Below are 15,511 nucleotides of genomic sequence, written 5' to 3'. Positions count from 1 at the left end.
GAGGGTAGTAATGCTGTAGCAAGGAGAAAGCAAGGGATTAAGTTTGCAGAGTGGGAGGGAATGAGTGGAAGCGTTGAACCTCAGTCATCATGTGGAATTAGAATGCTGGGTAGACCGGTGGTCCAGGGTGGCTGAGCTCCGAAAGCACTCCTGGAGGAGGGAGGGTCTGGGCATGGCATGCGAGGTCAAGAGAAGGTGGGGGATGGGGGGGGAGGGGAGGACAAAGAAGCTGATGTCTGTGATTACTTGGTGGGGGGGGGGGGGGGGAAAGAGAAAAAGAACTCAAGAGAATCTGAAGACTGGAAGGACTCAGCAGGTTGGGGTTTTGAAAAAAGGGTGGCAGGAAGCTAAGATCTGTGGATAGGTGGGAAGCAGGTAGAGTACATTCAGCAGGTGGGGAGGAAAATGGTGGATGGGAATACAGAGCATTGAGGGACTGGGTAGGGCTAGAGCGGGACCAATGATGCAGTTGGGCTGCGATGTGTAATTAGAAGGGACTGGGCTGTAGAAACGCAGTGGTTTCTGAGAGGGGAGATTGGGCTACAAGCATTAAAAGTCAGGATCTAAGAGTAGTCCAGGACACATGCCAGGCTCTGGCCATCAGCTTAGCTCAGTGGTAGCACTCCCGCCTCCCGAGTCAAAAGTTGGTGGATTCAAGTCCCACTCCAGGACGTCAGCACATAATCTAGGCTGTCACTTCAGTACAGTACTAAGGGAGCGTCGCATCGTCAGAAGTGCTGACATTAAAATGAAGCCCGATCCACCTGTTCAGGTGGATGTAAAACACCGCAAGACAGTATTTGAGGAACAGAGCGGGAGTTCCTCCTCAACCAACACCACTATTTATCTCACTGCTGGTTGTTGGATAAATTATCTGCGCTGTTTGCTTACAATACAGTGACTACACTTCAAAATAAATCCAAAGGCTATAACTTTCTCTGGGACATTCTGAAGATGCAACAAAACACTAAATAAATGCAAGTTCTTTCTTACTGCCAGAAATAGCAGAGCATACGCATCATTTGGAAGCGCAATGCAAGTGCCACAACAGAGTTGTGGCAATGGCGAAGGCCAGATTTGGTTGGCAGTAGGCAAGAGACGGCACATAGAAGACACAGCTGAAGAGATTGTGATTTTAGATGGGGGAGCAGCCCGGAGGAGAGTGAGCACAATTGAACAGTGGCTACAAATTATTTTGATGGAGCAAAATCTGGAAGCGCTGGAGAAAAAAAGACTTTGTTTTATATATTTTTTTAAGCCTGCCTTCTCTCGCAGCTTACTCAACCAACGTGGCCATCCCTGACCATCGATATCACCAATGATCTAACTCAACAGTTATCAATTTTTTGGGGCCAAACCTCATCAAAAAACTACACCTGAAAATCCATAGGGCATGCAGTTATGCCAGGATCCCGCACATTTGCTGAGTCAGTGGAAGGGCACCTCATTTTCATGGGGCCAGCAGGTGTCTGTGCCATTATGAGTACATTTTGGGTGCCTGCTAGCCCCAAGCTGATGGAAACAGTAATGTCCACCAGCTATTGGAGAAGGGGTCTGGAAACTTAATTTTGTCCTCCTTTTGGTCCTCTGTGTAAGGTGGCAATACTATTGTTTTTTTTTAAAAAGTGCCCATCCTCAGGGTCTAAGCAGTTTCCCTGGCTTGGATCCTCCTGGTGGGAACTACTTTTAGAGACAAGCAGAACATTTACTAGAATGATTCCAGCGATGAGGGACTTTAGTTACATGGATAGACTGGAGAAGCTGGGGTTGTTCTCCTTAGAACAGAGAAGGTTGTGAGGAGATTTGATAGAGGTATTCAAAATCATGAAGGGTCTAGACAGAGTAGATAGAGAGATACTGTTCCCATTGACGGAAGGGTCAAGAATCAGAGGACATAGATTTAAGGTGATTGGCAAAAGAACCAAAGGTGACATGGGGAAAAGCTTTTTTAAAAAAAAACACAGCGAGTGGTTAGGATCTGGAATGCACTGCCTGAGGGGGTGGTGGAGGCAAATTCAATCACAGCTTTTCAAAAGGGAACTAGATAAGTACTTGAAAGGAAAAATTTTGCAGGGCAATGGAGATCGGGCAGGGGAGCGGGACTAGCTGGATTGCTCTTGCATAGATACGGTGCGGACTCGATGGGCTGAATGGCCTCCTTCCGTGCTGTAACCTTTCTATGATTCTAGTACGCTCCATGTCAATTAGTGTACCGGCCAGTCTTACGCCAGGTCCCTTCTGGGCCAGTGAAGCAAGTACTCCCAATGTAAGGAGTTCCCACCTTCTCTGACATGGCTGATCTTCTAAGGAGAAGGCAGAGCAGGATTTCCCAAATGAGATCAGGACCTCGTTATCGAAGTCCCAGCCTCTGAGTTGTTCCACACCACCCAAAGTAATTTTCAATTGAGTGCTTCTTTACCTACGATTTTCACAATCTGTTGCTATTTTCATTTTTTGATACTTGTCAACTGTCATTGCAATTACAGTGGAACAACTGAAAATAACATTGGATGATGTGAAACCTGCAGCTGAAGGAGGACTCAGGTGGCACAGAATTGCAGGGGTGAGGGTGGGGGTCAGGGGATGCTGGACTGCAAAGGGTTCTGAGAACAGAAGAAGGGTGTCTTTCAGGCAAAATCTGGAAGCGCTGGAGAAATCCAAATCATGGTGGCCCAAATAGCGAGAGTTTTGTTCCATTCAGGGTAGACTGCTGTGGGGAGCATGGTAAAGGGGTTAGGCAGCCAGATCTTTAGCAGAAGCAGTGGGTGAAACCAAAGGAGAGGGGTCAGGGGCTTTCTGTAATGACATGAACTGCTGCTAATCAGGAAGAACCAAAGTATTTGCAGAAAATAAGTTAATAAAGCCCAATCAAATAATTTAGCCAAAAAGCCCAAATTCAGCCTCAGTCCCCCAACACAGGAGTAGCCCTCTCCAAGAAAACATTTTCCAGAGGTTTACAACACTGTGCAGGCAATTATACAAGAATAGGCATATTTTTTAAATTACGGGTTTCTTACATTACAAATGTTTGAGAGTCCAATAATGCAAAGCAAACAGCAGCAATCCATGCAGATTTTGAATAAAGTTTATTGACAACAGCATAGGTGATTTCTCCCTAACCAATATCAATTAGTCCAGGAAGACACAAATGTTGAACTCACTTTGTAGAACTGAGGTGGGGGGAGGCTTCATCCTACAGGGGCCCAGACTATCATATCTATCTTCCTTCTATGATAGACAAAGCAGATAGATGCCTGCCTAAAAACCTGGAGGGTGGAAAAGCAGAACCTCCCTTCATGGGGGTGGGAGGGGAACTACTGCAAACAATGTTTCAAACAAACCATCAATAACAGGAGACAAATTGTTCAAGCCTTACAGCCTTGTTACTGTAAGTGTAATGTAATACCACTAAAAAAAGTACAACTCAAAACATACTACAGAATCAGGGCTGAATTATACCAGCCTTACATCTCCTTCCCTACTGAAGAATTAGTGTCCTCATGTCTATCTGATGTCCCACTAAGTTTTGATGCTGCATGAGCACAGATTTGCTCACTGCTTGCATGCATGCGCATACACATAGACATACACACAAAAATACAGTCCATCTTCCAAGTGGAGTAGTTGTAACGATTTCTGGTCTATCAAAACAATGGAATAGATCACTCCAGCTCCACTGCTCTGCTCTGAGTACTGTCCATACCACGTGAATGAAACATCGACCGAGTGGACATCCACAGTCCCACCTCGGATTCTGAATCGGTCTCTCTTGGGGCAATCCGATGTCCACCGTGTCAGGTCGTCCTTGTATGATGCTGGACCTGCTCTTTGCTTGCCCTGGATCCACAGACATCCCCAGAATGCAGCTTCCAGGAGCCCCGTCTCACTGCCCTGTCTTTCAGCCGATACCCCCACGTTGATCTCTGGTCTCAGCTAGTCCTTGCTGTCTTATGACTGTTCATGGCTCTGGATTGACCTGTTTAGGAAGAAAAGCAGAGGGACACAGCAGGTTTCTAAGCAGCACACTATCTCTCCACCTGGACCTTTTTCAGACCTAATTACAAATACTGGAAGATCAAGTTTGGGCCATTTGAGTACTACCTCTGGAACTGGCTCCCACATATCTCTCAAATTCTTACAACTGATCCTTTTATTCCTAACCAGGGCTATAACACCTGTTCACAATGGGTTTAGTCTAGCCTTCCAGTCAAATTGCAGCTCCTAAACCCTTGGATAGTTGTGCTGCCTGCTTCACTGTCATGTTGTGGGCACACCTTAGGTGTTCTTGATGTAATTTTATGCCTTTTGTCAGTTGATGCTGGCTGGTGTAATCCCAATTCCAGATCAATCAGCAGACCTGCTTGGACATCTAGTGCGGGGGGCTTCTGCAAGTTTCACTATTTGCAAGTCTGGCCCCAATCCTTGATATCTCTGGCCATACCTGGTTAGTGAAATCTCTTCTGCAGGAGTTTCAGCATCCTGTCAGCCCCAAAGTGGCCTGTCTGATTGTCAGTTGCTTAAATGGCTCCTATCTCCATCTGATAGTAACAACTACTTGGGGCTAGAATACTTCTACTCCCAGACCAGTTCTTGGTGCATTTCTAACCAATCCCATTGTATCATGAACTTCATGATATCAAGTAACTCAATTCTGCTTCTGATGGGTTGGGATTACTTCTACTTCAGCAGATGACCTCTCCGACAGAGGGTCTTCACGCTGCAGTTGCATCCACTCAGTCTGTGTCACCAGCCGGAATGCTACGTTTTTGCCCAGTCTGTTTCTGTGCCTGTCTGAATACCTGTACAGCAGCCTTTATTACATCTCTCTTTGTTCAACCTTCACCACATTTCCACACTGCAACAAAAGCTGTTAAGTACGCACCCATCTTGCTATGGCAAAAAAGCTGTCAGGTGTCCTGGACCCATTGTCTAGAGACTGTTTAAAGCTACAACTCTCTTCATGGGAAGGGGACTATTTTGGTAATGCCACCAAGCTCTGCATTGCATATAAACCTTATTTCAAAGGAACCAAAAGGGCACAATGTATTCAAGCTTTACAGCCTTATTACTGCAGCATTCATGTAATGCTGCTAAACATTCCACAGAAAAGTGCTGAACAATCCAAGCGATACAGCAGCTTTCACAAAAAAAACTTTGCGATTGCATGCTGTTTTCTTCCTCAAGTTTTTCCAGTGTCTTTTGTTGGTGCATTCTTTAATCTTAGACGATCCCCAGACACTATTTAAAGGCAAGTTCTCCCAGTGTCCCAGCCAACACTTATCCCTCAACCAACACCACTAAAACAGATTAATTGATCATTTATCTCATTGTTGCTGGGGGGGGGGGGGGGGATCTTGCTGTGCACAAATTGACTGTCATGTTCGCCTACAAAACAGTGACTACACTTCAAAAGTAATTCATTGATTGTGAAGTGCTCTGGGATGATCCAAGTATGTGAAGAGAACTATATAAATACAAAATTTGTTCTTCCTTTCTAATTTGTTGCTGTTTTACGGATCTGAAATTTCAGCAAACCAGCTTAGTGAAATTTATATAGGTACGACATGGTACCCCAAGTATGGCACATTGGCTGTGGTGATGCTCACGTTGAGTGACAAGATATACAGTTTTATATGGGTGTTATTCCATATAACATCGCAAATTTACGGTGACTAGACACTTTCACCCTTACACTGTGCTGATTGCCTCAAAGTAAAACAGCAGCAGAGATTGGGAATATGCAAATTAGAAGTGAGGAAGTGGCTGGAAAACTATACAGGAGAAGTTACTAAGGACTTGAGAAAAACACAATCCCTGAATAACCAGTCAAGAGAACCTACTAATAAAAGAAAAAGATAAATGAATTTGATCATTCAAAATGCTTTCTGGAAAAAAAATTGTCTGCCATTTTTTTCTCAGTAACTGAAATTTCTAATGTCCAAAATAAGGATTTAAAGAAAATAAAAAACTATTGCATATTTCTCAATAATGGCCAAATTTACGCATTGAATGGTCTTTTGCATCATTTAATGCCTTCATTAATGTATATACTTTAAGGTATCAGTCTGTCTCAAAATCTTTTGACTGGTTGAAAGAAGTTACCAGCCACACCTTTCCACGCTGAGGATGTGCAGTTTTCAAAATTTCCTAGCATACCTCAGTAGGTATCTCAGAGTTGAAGTAGAAGGGTGTCGTCCCTCTTCCTGTGAGGATTTATTTTACAAAAGACTTAAAAACTAATCTGGAGATTGAATTCTCAAACCTTTATTCCAGCTGGTTCCACATTTAAAATATTAACAGCTGCTCCATTTCTAATATGAATATTTTACCTCACAGACTGTTAGATAACATCTGTGCCTTAACAGCAACTGTGGTTTCTTCTGTTATTTAATACAAATATATTTATCCAGAATGTATTCTTTATCTCAATAGAAAATTTGATGGAAATTTCAGTTTGTTCCCCCCCACCAAGTGATTTAAGCCTAGCAGGAAGATCAATCCGACTTATTGGATTTCACCTGATTTTCTGCTGCCTATGTAAACCAGAGCAAGCTCTACCCCCTCTTTATTTTGGCTCCAAATTCAGTTCAAAATGATTTTCTTCTGAGAAAAACAGCAAATCGTTTTTTAGACTTTTTTTGCATTAAAATTTGGGAAATTAGGTTTTTGATATTTTAGGAGGTTTTTTTTAAAAAATGAAAATTTATGTTTATTGAAGACTATAAGTCGATTAACACACCAACAATGTACTAAGTACTCTAATGCAGAAATGTAAAGGCAGGAGCCAGCTGACAACAGGGAAGGAGCTGGAAGGGTGAGGGCGCTTGATGGTCCAAACAGGACCTCAGACAGGTCTGGAAGGAAGCTGGCAGGCGGCAATATGGTGAGGACCACCTGATAGCCTAGAAGGGGCAGAGAACAATTCAGCTTCACTTTTCAGCATCCCCTCCCTCAAGGCTGCCAGACACAGTCCTCCTCATTCTACCAGGCCCTGAAACCCTTCCTCCACCATTACTACCAGACTCTGAACCCCAATCTCTAATTCTCCTGGATTCTCGCCCACCAGGACTTCTCCCAAATCCCACAACAAAATCACAAATTGTCAAATGTCTTCCCAAACCCAAGTCCACCCCTAATGATCTTATGATTCTTCTGCTCCAATGCTTCCAGATCCAAGCAACTCTTTCCTAGTGATACCTAAGCCCAGGACTTGCCCCAATATGTCCATAACCCCTCTCCACAATGCTCCTAAACCCCAATGTTAATGGTAGTGAGTCAGAGTCCCTGATAATACTACTTGGCATAACTGTAAGCAATGCCATAGGCTTCAACAAGTATATATAACGTTATGTCATTTTCCTCTCCAGGGGATGACAACAGTATCCTATTTTTCTGTGGAGGCTGAATAAGGAAGGATTCACACAGGTTATTATTTTTCCAATCATGAATTATTACTCCGCTTGGTTGCAAAGTTACTATTCACTCCCACAGAATACAAACAGATTACATTAAGTATTAAAGTCAGTTTAACCTCCAAATCAAACAGGGCTTGAGTCAAACAATGAAAAAACACAATCTGTCTGATTTCCTGAAATGGAGTATAAATGACAGTACTTTGATTTTTTTTATACTAAATTATGTTGGTAGCAGTATTTCTACTTCTAATACAATACTGCACATAAACAACATGAAGAATTAAGAATCCTGAGTAGAATTCTTAATAAGCAAACTTATTTCAACAAATAATCCTAGAAATTAAATTCCAAGATCTAGGTTTTAAAGCCATACATATTTGTGCAATACAATGACAAGTAGTTTGCATTCACAGTTAAATGAAGTATTCTCACTAGAAGCTTAGTGAGCAACAAATATCAAAACTCTACTCCAGAAGTTGCAGATAACTCAAACTAATCTTGGTTATTTGCATTATAGAAAACAAATTACTGTCCATACTTCAGAAATTGAACTGTTTGAGAAATAATATCCTGAGGTTTGCAAACATTCACATAATGTAAATAACATTTCTGTTCTGACTTGAGGCAGCAATTAAACTATAGCTCAATACCTTGACCCAAATGAAACTGAAAAGCAACTTTTAGGTAAGACATCCCAGATGAGTCCCAAGAACTACCTGGTCAGAATGCCAAGTCAAATACCTCTAATCTGCACTAAGAACTTACTGTTCACCAGGTCTACAAGCAAAACTAATTCTAACAGTGCAGTTTTCCAACAACATAGTCCTGATTCTCTGATCCACAGTCCCTTTGAGGGCAGCTCCCCATTTTAAGCACAGAGTTACCTCTTTAATTTTACACATTACAACAGGTTCAAATATACCATTAACTTGTGAAGAACTGAGTTAAAATCCCAAATAAGAACACAGCGGCTTAATTGGGCACAATTTCCAAATAAACTGCATAAAACAGGACACTAGCACATGATCCCCATGATCCAAACACAAAATGGTTATGAAGTCCTATACTGCTAGACCTTGAAGGATTTATATATTTGTTGCTTTTCAATGCCAGTTCCTAACACAGGTGGTGTGAGTCTTGAATACCAACTGGCAGTAGTGCATCCTTGCCTGTCATGATGGGGGTAATATGCTGCTGTGTTTAGTGCATCTGAGGCAAAGTGACAAGATGTGATTTTATATATTTTTTTGGAACAGCCACTTTATGCAATATTTGCGCTATTGCATTTTGTAGGTTTTTTTAAAAAGCTACTGGCAAATATTAGTGCAGACATGATGATCAAAGTTGCAGAGGCAATTTGTTTATATTGATTCTGTTTCATTTGCTCTCTACATGGTTTAGAAGCAAACGATTGGTCAATAGTTTTACCATTCAATCTAAAAAGCACAGCTTTGCTTTTTTTCTTTGGCTAAGCAAGTAGGCAGGGTCACAGGATTAACTGAATTTTATTTTACATCATTTCTCACATGCTTGCCCTAATAAAGGACACCCGTCTATGTTATTATTTTCCTGGATTAGTGGATATGTCCTGAATTCCAGGAAAAAACAAAACCCTGAATAGCAGGGTTTGAAAATAGATACATCAACAGAGTTCTTGCAATTCTAACCTATCCTTGTTGAAAAGGAATGAAAACTTTATCCCAGTTTGAGACAAAAGGGCTGACACAAGAATGCAACCATTTGCTGGCAAAAATTGAACTAGTCGATGGTACAGGTCCTGGATTGTTATATGGTGCAGGAGTGAGACACCCCCATGTGGCACTGCCTATCTGCAAAGTCATAAGGTATTTGCATGTGCACTCATACCAAACAACCAAATCAAGCAAGGTTTATACATCAACTTATATTTATATAGCACCCCTCACACAGAAGAATGTCTCAGGCCCTTTGCAAGGGAGATAGGAGGAGGCTGAGAGTGAGAACCAAAGGAATGATTGAACAGATGTTTTAAGGGTCTTGAAAGAGGAAAGTAGCAGCAATGCTTTAGTCCTGTGGTAATTAATGAAGAAGAATGTTGAAAGTTTATCTATGTATCTGCACTCATGAATTATTGCTCCTTGGTTGACTTCATTTTAAGTTGCAGGGAGCTCTAGGACTGGAACAAGAGATGTAATCCAGACAATACCAGGAAAGCCACATTCGACTGAAAATCAAATGGGTACCAATGAAGGGGGGGTTTTCTCTGGGTCCATGCACCCAACAAAAGAAACTGCACACTTCCTTCAGTTCCAAGAACAGTAACAATTAGGACAGCTTTTTCCAGCCTTGTTTAAATAATTAAGCATATCTGCACTTCACAGCACCGGCACATAATGGTATAAGGCAGGATGTGGTCTGTACACAGTGCCTCACCCATTCACTGCTTTTGTCAAATAAACTACCACCCAAGCAGCAAAGCAAATCGCTAGCAAAACTTCATAGGATAATTCTACTACAGCTGAAAAATTGCAACCTAACCCCCTCCACCACACCAAATCCATCCGAAGAAACATTGCAGTTCACACAACTGGCACTAGAATTTAAAACTGCATTTTTCCTTTGGTAGGTAGGGAACAGAGCAAAGCAATGCACACAACTCAAAAAGTTTTTGAATACAACTCCTAGCAATTCTATAAATTACAACTATGCTCGATTTGGTTTTGAATTGTGTATATCCGTGCTTTATTTCTCACAATTGTTTTGTAAGTGGTGACTTATGCAAAGGGACTACATTTTTTTTTTAAAAAAGGTCTAATCTTTGTATGGATTACCTGTATTACACTACTGGAACATCTGAGGCTTCATTTGACAACACAGGTAGTGCTACAAATTAAAAGTGGATATGTGGTATGTAATGCAGTATTGTTGTTAATAAATTTGCATTCAGGAAGGATATATTGGCCTTGGAGGGGGTATAGCGCAGATTCACTAGAATTATACCACAAGACTAAAGCTTTGCTACTTTCTTCTTTCAAGGAACTGGAAGTAGCCTTTTGACGGGTTGGAAATTGGTTGGGAGGTAGAAGACAGAGTGGGGATAAAGAGTAGATACTCAGATTGGTGGGTTGTGACAAGTGGTGTTCTCTAGGGATCTGTTCTAGGGCCTCAACTTTTCACCATATTGGATGAAGGAAGAGAGTTGTATATCCAAGTTTGCAGATGACACTAGGTTAGGATGGACAGTAGGTAGTGCAGACGGGAGCAGGAATTTGCAAAGGGACATAGACAGATTAAGTGAATGGGCAAACTATGGCAAATGGAATTCAATGTGGGCAAGTGTGAGGTCATCCACTTTGGACCCAAGAAAGATAAATCAGAGTATTTTCTAAATGGTGAGCAACTAGGAACTGTAGAGGAGCAAAGAGATTTGGGAGTTCAAGTACATAAATCATTAAAAGCCAGTAGACAGGTACAAAAAGTAATCAAAAGGGCTAATGGAATGTTGGCCTTTATCTCAAGGGGGCTGGAATACAAAGGGGAGGAAGTTACGCATCAGTTGTATAGAGACTTGGTCAGACCCCATGTGAAGTACTGCATTCAGTTTTGGGCATCGCACCTCAGCAAGCATATATTGGCCTTGAAGGAGTGACAGCACAGATTTACCAAAATAATCACCAACATTAATCATTTGCCAACTCAAGGCATGTTCACCGTGGACTGCAGATGTGGGTGAGCAAGTAGAGGCAGGTGGGCACAGTGCATCTCTCATGCAGCAAGGCCTGCCCAGCATCCCTTTGTAGGTCCTCCTCTTCTTTCAAATGTCAGAGAAGTATTTCCATTAAAAACCTATTGATATTAGTAACGGTCCTGGGGGCAAAAAAAAAAAATGTACAATTGGCATACTGGCTCAAGCCAGCAAGAAAAAGAAAACTGGTTAAGAAATAGCTGAATTACACTTACCTTAATATTACGGTGTCCTTTCTATGGACGTCAGTACACCTGCCGCTTAGCAACCCTGGACGTCCATGTCACATTGATGAAATTAAAATATGACATTGTGCATGCCAGAAAGGCAAACTGAACGCGATACTTGAATGAAGTGCCTATCTATTTAAAGCAGGTGCTGCCACCTTCACTGGTCGCATCCACCAGAAATTGTGTGGGGCACAAAATGTGCAGGTTAATGGCAGGGCAGCACTTCCACCCATTTTCATGCTCCCAAATCTTCAATTATCGAAGACAATCAGGAAATAGAAATTACGGGGAGAATGAGAAGGTAGAAGAATACAGGAGAAACAAGTCACAAAAAGACAAAATAGCTGTGAAGAAAGTGAGTAAAACCACCAGCATACACAACAAAAGATCAAGGGTATATGCACAGTAGCAGTACTCAAGATTTGTGAATTCCCATTCATGTTGTATAAACGCCACCAACACTTAACAATATTCTTGTTACAGCCTCAATTCACACATCTACATCTCAGAGCAGACACGACTCAGTTAGGCACAGATTTTCAACATACATAGAGATGACAACTAAAATACTTAAGGAAAACTTAGAAATGGACAGGGGAGAAGTTTTACCACTCACATTCGTGGACTATTACCAATATGCTATATGGGAATAGGGAAAATAAAAACATCAGCCAACACACTTCAAAATGTTACAATATATGTCATGTGATATTCTTAAATTACTCCCATCATATAGCTTAAAATACACTCAAAACAAAGCACAAGTTTGGAAGGATAAGATCAAATAATTATACTCCTGGGTGATCTTCACAGTTCAAGACATGTCTTAAAAATGTTACATGCCCACTATCTCACTTTAATGAATCTGACTGATATCACGGGTGGGTGAGGTAGTCTTGTTAATTTGCTGCAAATATTCTGACTCCCAACATTTTTAAAAAGATGGTAGAATGGTTCTACATATGGACAGTGAAGCCATGTTGCATCAGATATCTGGAAACTGGGCTGGAGACAGGTAATTTCTTTGCTTGTCTGAGAATATGACCCAATCTGGCTCAAATTCAATTTGAATTTATTAGAAAACTTATTATAAGTTCATCTTTCTGGAGATCAACTGGACAGTCTACTGAAAGAGTGAGCTGGATTGATGCTTTTATCAAATAATATCATCCTAAATAAGGACAGATTTATATATCTGCTTTTTTTCAAGAGCCACTATACTACCTTAGGTACAGAGCATTAAGTTTTTGTTGTCAGCTGCAAAATTAACTGGTACCAGAAAGAACTTCTCTGTTGACACCAATGGTGTAACACCTGCAGCTGTCTAAACTGATAGCATTGTACAAACTGAAAATGACTGCAGTCTATCCAAGTCCTAAAGTGAACAATGCTTGTCAGAGCCAAAAGGCAGTCTCTAATGAGCAGCAGTGAATTCAAACCTGCTAAGTTTTGTTTCTTTTGGGATGATAGTCCAGTGAAAACAGAACTACCTTGGATTCAATGTTTAACAGAAAACTTTGGATTCAATGTTCAGCAAAAGAGGGGCTCTTCAAAGCAGGTGTTCCAAGACAAACCCTTAAAGAATCACTATTCACAGATGGAAACTTCAATGAAGTATCCAATATGATACTGATACCAAAGGCATAGCACCAGCCCCGATATCAGAATTTTTTTTTTAATGACATCAACTTGGTCAGTTAAAATTAAATATAAAGAGGCTACAGAAAAAATAAATTCTTGTCCTGATGGTGTCCACAAACATCTGGAATCCTGTTGTTTTGGAGGAGAGATTATTCAAATCAGATTTCAGACACTTGTGGAAGCTGAATGTAGCTGTATTCATAGAACCATAGACATTTACAGTACAGAAGGAGGCCCATTTCTTTTTTTTTTAAATGGTCAGTTTCCTCTTCACCCACCACATACCATTCTCAACTGAGTAAATGCACAAGCCTGTGTCAATGTCACTTTGAGTCAGCAGGTAGTAAGTGGAAGGCTGCAATCCAGATTGACTTGCCGTTCAGTTTATCCTACCTTTCTGTACGGCAGGATCTTACCTTCATTCTCCATCTCCATTGATGGCCCAAATAAGTTCAGAAACTTACCGTTCAGGGAACTCTTGAGTTTGACCTCCATATTCTTCTATTACCATGGTATACCAATGCACTGTGTCAAACCAATCTGAATTTTTTTAAAAATAAACTGTTTTTTCTGTAGATTTCATAACTTCGAGTTGCAATAGAAAGCCTACTGCATAAGAACCAAAATTATTTTAAAATGAGTTTTGAAAGAAATTTTCAACAATGGTGATTTGTAAAGGGACATAGGAAAACCAGTACAAAACAAGATTGAAAGAAAATGAACTGCGGGTTACAATAATTATGATGTTTTAGAGGACTGATAGTCACATAGGAGCTCTCATGAAGAAGCATGAAGCATTTTCTCCAATCTATTGTTTATTGTACATACCCAAGAAAAAGTTTCTATATGCAAAGAACTCTGAAGGAGAACATGATGTCCTGGAACACAAAATATATTGCAGTTCTAGAAATGAAAAAATGGAAGTTGTTCCTAAAAACATCTTAAAAAGTAGATAAATTCAGCAGCATTTCTCCGATACTACATGGTATATTAGCTTGTACAAAATAAAATCTCTTAGCCACCTCTTTTTAAAAAAACTCACCTGTGAGTAGGTATCTGTGGCACAGCCACCACTGGCACTGCTGCACGTCGTTCTTCAAGAAAGTTTCTAATTTTTTTAGTTTTCTGTTTAGATTTGACTTTGGTCTTTTTAGGTGACACTTTCTTTGGACTCTCCCCATCACCAACATCTTTTTCTTGGTCCTCTTCATCTTCCTCAGCCTCATTATCATCCAACGCAAGAATCTTTTTCACTGACCCTGGTGGGGAGTGGATATCACAATACGCAGTTTTTCGAACACTGAAAGTTGTCCCATTGGCACTAGTTTCTCGTACCGGTTCCATCTTCATGTACAAACCGGCCCGCTGAGCACAGGTCACGTGGAATGCTGTATAGCAATTAGCTTTGTGACACTGGATAGATGCTCCTGCACCTTTCTGTTTGCAGATATAGCATACTAACTTCCACCTAGCAGAAGGAATGTTCTCTATGCTGTCTATTGGCTCCAGGAACACAGTATTAGCAAAGCAGACCTCTGGTATCCATAGAGCGCAAACTACATGGGCCCATCGGCCATCGTCTGTCTGTTTAAAAGCACCACCATTATTTGGACACAAAGCGCAATCAACGGGCCTGGAAGGAGACTGCAGGCAGCAGCGGCAAAGCCATTGTCCCTCTGGAATATATGGCACTCCATAGCATTCCTGATGTACAGCAAGATTGCAGATATCACAAAATAAGATCACATTGCTATTCTGACACTCACCATCCATACAAATGCAACAAACTGCATCTTCATCAATTAAAGACTGGGGATCACCTTTATTCCGGCTTTCAAAGTAAGATTCCTTTTCCAGTTTGTCCATGAGGCACTCAAATGTCTCTTGGGACACTATGCCAAGCACGTCACTCTTACGCTTTTCATTGATCATTTCTAGCCATGCATAATCCTCCTCATCCATATCGTACTCAACTTCACCATCCAGTTCTTCCACTGATTTTTCAATATATCTGTAATATGCTGATGGTAGGGGTGGGGCATCAGGAGGGTTATAGTCAATAATTCTAAAAGAAGGTTGAGGTAATTCAACAGATGCCCCAGCTGCATGCTTAGAGGCTGACTCTTTCCTTTTGTCTTTGCAAATTGTTTTCTTAGACTTTGAAGGAAAGAGAGGTTGTTCACTGTTTTCTTTGTTACTATTACATTCTGTAATTTCTTGGGCAGTCAAGTCATCTTCAGTGATAATCTTTAAAGTATCAAATATGCTAATTCTGTGCAGTCTGCCATCAATGTCTACCTCAACCATCCGTTGTGCTTGAGCATACGTCAATGTTTCTCTGCTTGGTGAGCATTTAAGTCCATAGGGAGATGGGGAACGACGACCTCCACAACTATTTCTCATCTTTCTTCGTGGTTTTCGCATCATCTACTTGCAATCTGTGAAGCAGTAACACAACTGTATCAGAACAGAAATTTTCATTAGAGATATTTTCTTTACAT

General features: G+C 41.0%; 1 protein-coding gene across 1 annotated transcript in view; it reads right to left on the bottom strand.

Moving 5' to 3' along the window:
- Nucleotides 1–15,511, bottom strand: part of brpf3b (bromodomain and PHD finger containing, 3b) — a 53,973-nt gene that overhangs the window by 29,758 nt on the left and 8,704 nt on the right. The window contains exon 2 of the mRNA XM_068007448.1: nucleotides 14,053–15,448. Within this exon, the coding sequence (XP_067863549.1) occupies nucleotides 14,053–15,437 (1,385 nt within the window). The 5' untranslated portion in view covers nucleotides 15,438–15,448. The remainder of the gene's footprint in view (nucleotides 1–14,052; nucleotides 15,449–15,511) is intronic.

The sequence above is a fragment of the Heptranchias perlo genome, chromosome 27, assembly GCF_035084215.1.
Source record: "Heptranchias perlo isolate sHepPer1 chromosome 27, sHepPer1.hap1, whole genome shotgun sequence".
Lineage (NCBI taxonomy): Eukaryota > Metazoa > Chordata > Chondrichthyes > Hexanchiformes > Hexanchidae > Heptranchias > Heptranchias perlo.
This window is presented reverse-complemented; position numbering and strand designations above follow the sequence as displayed.